Source organism: Pinus tabuliformis, chromosome 2_1 (genome assembly GCF_031772625.1).
Source record: "Pinus tabuliformis cultivar Carrire ecotype Pingquan chromosome 2_1, CPIR1, whole genome shotgun sequence".
NCBI lineage: Eukaryota > Viridiplantae > Streptophyta > Pinopsida > Pinales > Pinaceae > Pinus > Pinus tabuliformis.
This window is the reverse complement of record NC_142299.1, coordinates 606,482,629-606,486,563: the sequence shown is the minus strand read 5'-3', so window position 1 is coordinate 606,486,563 and position 3,935 is coordinate 606,482,629. Positions and strand designations below refer to the sequence as shown.

The following is a 3,935-nucleotide window of genomic DNA, read 5'->3' as shown; positions in this document are numbered from 1 at the left end:
ATTATAAAAAAATTTATAAAAGAATTAAGCCGACATAATAAATTAACAATAAGCAATAGATCTTAATATCATTATATTTTAGATTACAAAAATTTAAAAAAATAAAGATTAATTAAATTATAATTTTCATTATGGATTAAAAAAAAAATTAATAAAAGAATTAAGCATATATATATTCAACATAATAAATTAACAATAAGCAACAGATCTTAATATCATAAATATGATAATTGTGAATAATATATTTATTTAATTAAATAAAAGAAAAACTTAATTATTTTTCAGATATCTCAACTTTATATTTCTAATTATTACTAAAAATATAAACTGAAAATTAAATCTTCACCATTCATTTAATAATTATTAATAATAAAATTAAAAATTAAAAACTCTATTCAAAATAAAATATATAAAATATACCAATGACTAAAATCAATGGAATAACAACTAAAAATTTCATTGTTCAAGGGTTTATATAAGCTCTCTATATTCACGATTTGGTATAAAACCTTAAAAAAACTAAATAATTTCATCCGATTGACCAAAGTTTAATCTCAGTAGTAGACGTTAACCATCATCATCATAACAAAAGATCTTAATTTATTTTGAGATATGTCAATTCTATATTTTTAATTATTATTAAAAGTACAAATCGAAAATTAAATTTTTACCATTCACTTAATAATTATTAATAATTAAATAAAAATTTAAAAATTCTATTTAAAATAAACATATACTCATAAAATATACTCATAATCATCATCATCATCATAAAATATACAAATAATTAAAATCAATTAAATAACTATTAAAAAATCTGTTCTTTAAAATTTTATATAAGCCCTATTCAATTCCTACTTAAATTTTATAAAACCCATTTTGAAAGTTTGAAATGATAGTATATATCCTACTTAATATATTCAATCCTTCAGTTTAGGACAAGCTTTCCCACTCAAAGAGCTGAAAGATGGCTGTGTGTAGCCAGCTTTATTGAGAATGAAATCTGAGGCGATTTCATATGTAGCTTCAGTTAGATGTATTCCATCCCAATTGGTATATGTTGATGGATTCGAACATGCAACCACCCCTTCTGATCCACATAGACTCAGGATATTGAAGTTGTAACTACCTCTGCCTCCACAGCAAGATTGAAATATGTTACTAAAACCTGTTCAAACACCGAAAATGTTATTCAGTATAAACATTAGAAATATGTCATGGAGAATATAAAAGTAAATTGAAAGATAATATTTCTCTATAGTAGCTATTCAAATTAATAGTAACTAATTTATATCCATAAAAAGTATTAATAAAATTTAGCTACCATACATACCATATGCTGCATGATTTTTGAGTATTTCTAAGGCAATATTATAGTAATCTCCATATACAAGAGTGACATGTGGATATTGGACCCTTAGTTGTTGCAATGTTTCTTGCAACAATGTATTATGATTTTGGGAAAGTTGATTGTAGGATATGAGACAACTATTCTCATCATAATCTTCTTTGATGAGAGATGATCGAACAGTAAGAACTGAGGGTGAACATCCCAATGGTGGAATTCCTTGAACAAAGATATATTGAGCTCCATTTTCTATCAATACCTGCCAAATTCCATCCAGTAGCTTAAATCATAAATATTTAAAAACAATTTTTTTATATAAAACTTCTATATAAAAACAAAATTTACTCATATAATATAAACTATATTAAAATATTCTTTTTGCATCTTCTTCTTTTCATTGAATAAAAAAATTATATCTTTTTATCTTCTCATATATATATATATACTTTATTCTATTCTTAATACTTTTGTGAATTGATTTACAACATAGCTGAAACATAATATATTTTGTAAATTGAATTACAAGATGCCTAACCGTTAGTGTCGATTTATCTTTATTGTTTAATATTATTTTTTAATTTCACTCTTAATTTCAATATTTATATTACAAAATTTTCAATTTTTATTTTTATTAATTATAAAATTAAAGTTATAACTCTTACTTTTATTTAAATTTAATTTTAATATTTATATTAATTTTTTTTCAACGGTAACAAAATTAATGATAATCATTACACGCAGAGTACTTTGATCCATCCTGTGATGAGCGTTAGAAACCCCGGTGTAAATATAATAAAAAATATTTTGGAAGAGTACATATAATTCCAAAAAATTAGAAAAGTCTTTTTTTAACAACTTAATTGTTAAGATGTCTATATTTTGAGGTTTTTGATATTTATAAATGAATCACACATCAAAAACATAGTTAAAATTTTTGAAATAACAAAGCTTTTGAATCCGGCTCATATTATTTTAAAAACTAAATAATATAAATACAATATAAAAAAGTAGTCTTTTTAAAGCGCTTTTCTTAATTGCTCAATCTAGTTTTTATCAAACTTTTGCTTTAGGAAAAAAAAAATGACCGCTGAAACTTTTATGAGAAGAAAATGGTAAATATGTAAAAAAATTAGAAACTATTAAGGTGAGGAAAGGTGCAAGGTCCAAGTTTTAACTTATTCTCAATCAAAATATTATTATATATTGAAATACAATTACCTGTAAAGCATTCTGAATCAAAATATTATTATATATTGAAATACAATTACCTGTAAAGCATTCTGAATTTTTGATATGATGAGAGGAGTGAGGCTTTGTATCTGCTCCAATGGTTTTAGGGTAAAAGTAGAATCTAAATAGTCGTTTGCTCCAATTTCACCCATCACATACAAAGCTTCTGAGAAATGATTCTGGCAATCTGTCATTCAAATGGAACAAAGTATTACATAAAATTGTATTCAGAATTAAATTAAAAAAAAAAATTGTATTTACTAATAACATTACCAGAATTTGCTGTGCATGTTGTTTGTTTCAACTCTTGGAACCATCCAACTTGCACATCTAAGGATAATTCTGTTTGAGTAAGTATTAATCTTTCAGTTAAGAATGAAGGGTCCAATGCAGTGGCACCAGCAACAGCAAAGTTGACTCCAGATTCCCTCTCACTTAGTGGCAATGTGCCCACTTTAAGATAAGGCTGGAGGAAAGGAAACCCTAATGCAGTAGCTGTACACACAATATAAACATCAATACACAATATATATATATATATATATACACAAAATATACATACACAAATATATATACACAACACTTATTAGGTTCATGGAGAGTGTGGCATACCCAAAAAGTCTATGACTAGACGTCCATTTGAACAACGCCCCGTTGGATGGTGAAAAAAGGTTTCCCCGTAGGGAGAAGACCCAATATCACGGAAAACCAAAGGAGATGAAGCCAATCCATTTCCAGTGTCAGTTAATGAATCTCCAAAACTATACATTGCTGTAAAACATGGTGTCGCTTTCACCTGTTTTACCTGACTAATACAAATCATCAGCATCACCAGCCCTAACAACAATCTTGTGCGTCCCCTCATCTTTGCTTAGTGGAAAAATATATCTAAACCTCTCTTATATTGGCCTTGAAACCAATTCACTCTCGATACCTTTAATTGCCTATTCCTCTCGAGCTCATGAAAGAGATGGCTTGATCTAAAATTGTGATGGATAGATCTATACTTATAGCTTATTCTAGGGATCAATCTATTGTAATTTTGACTCATAAATCTCAAAGTAATAATAAGTTTCATGCAAACTTCTACAAATAGTTAGCATGCGTGCTAATCACTCAAGTTCACAAGTTTAATGGGAAGTGCACTTACCAACACTCGAGGTTCACCATGTGTAAACAAAAAATGCTTTATTTAATTGGTCATAATTAACATGCGTTCTAATCACTCAAGTTCTTTTACCAAATTCATTGTGAGCATGTTTATTCATAAGTGCACTTACCAGCAGTTGAGGTTCACTCTGTGTAAACAAATAAAAGAGGTTCACTCTGTGTAAATAAATAATGTTTTTGTTAATTT

At 26.8% G+C, this 3,935-nt stretch overlaps 1 protein-coding gene across 1 annotated transcript; it reads right to left on the bottom strand.

Annotated features, from left to right (window-relative positions):
- Nucleotides 1-920: 920 nt before the first annotated feature.
- LOC149201960 (GDSL esterase/lipase At1g28590-like) lies at nucleotides 921-3,443 on the bottom strand. The gene is made up of 5 exons (XM_089401421.1): nucleotides 3,191-3,443; nucleotides 2,852-3,073; nucleotides 2,617-2,765; nucleotides 1,334-1,607; nucleotides 921-1,168 (listed from the first exon to the last, which is right to left on the bottom strand). Exons 1-5 carry the CDS (start codon nucleotides 3,441-3,443, stop codon nucleotides 921-923), a joined length of 1,146 nt encoding a protein of 381 aa, XP_089257547.1.
- Nucleotides 3,444-3,935: the final 492 nt, after the last annotated feature.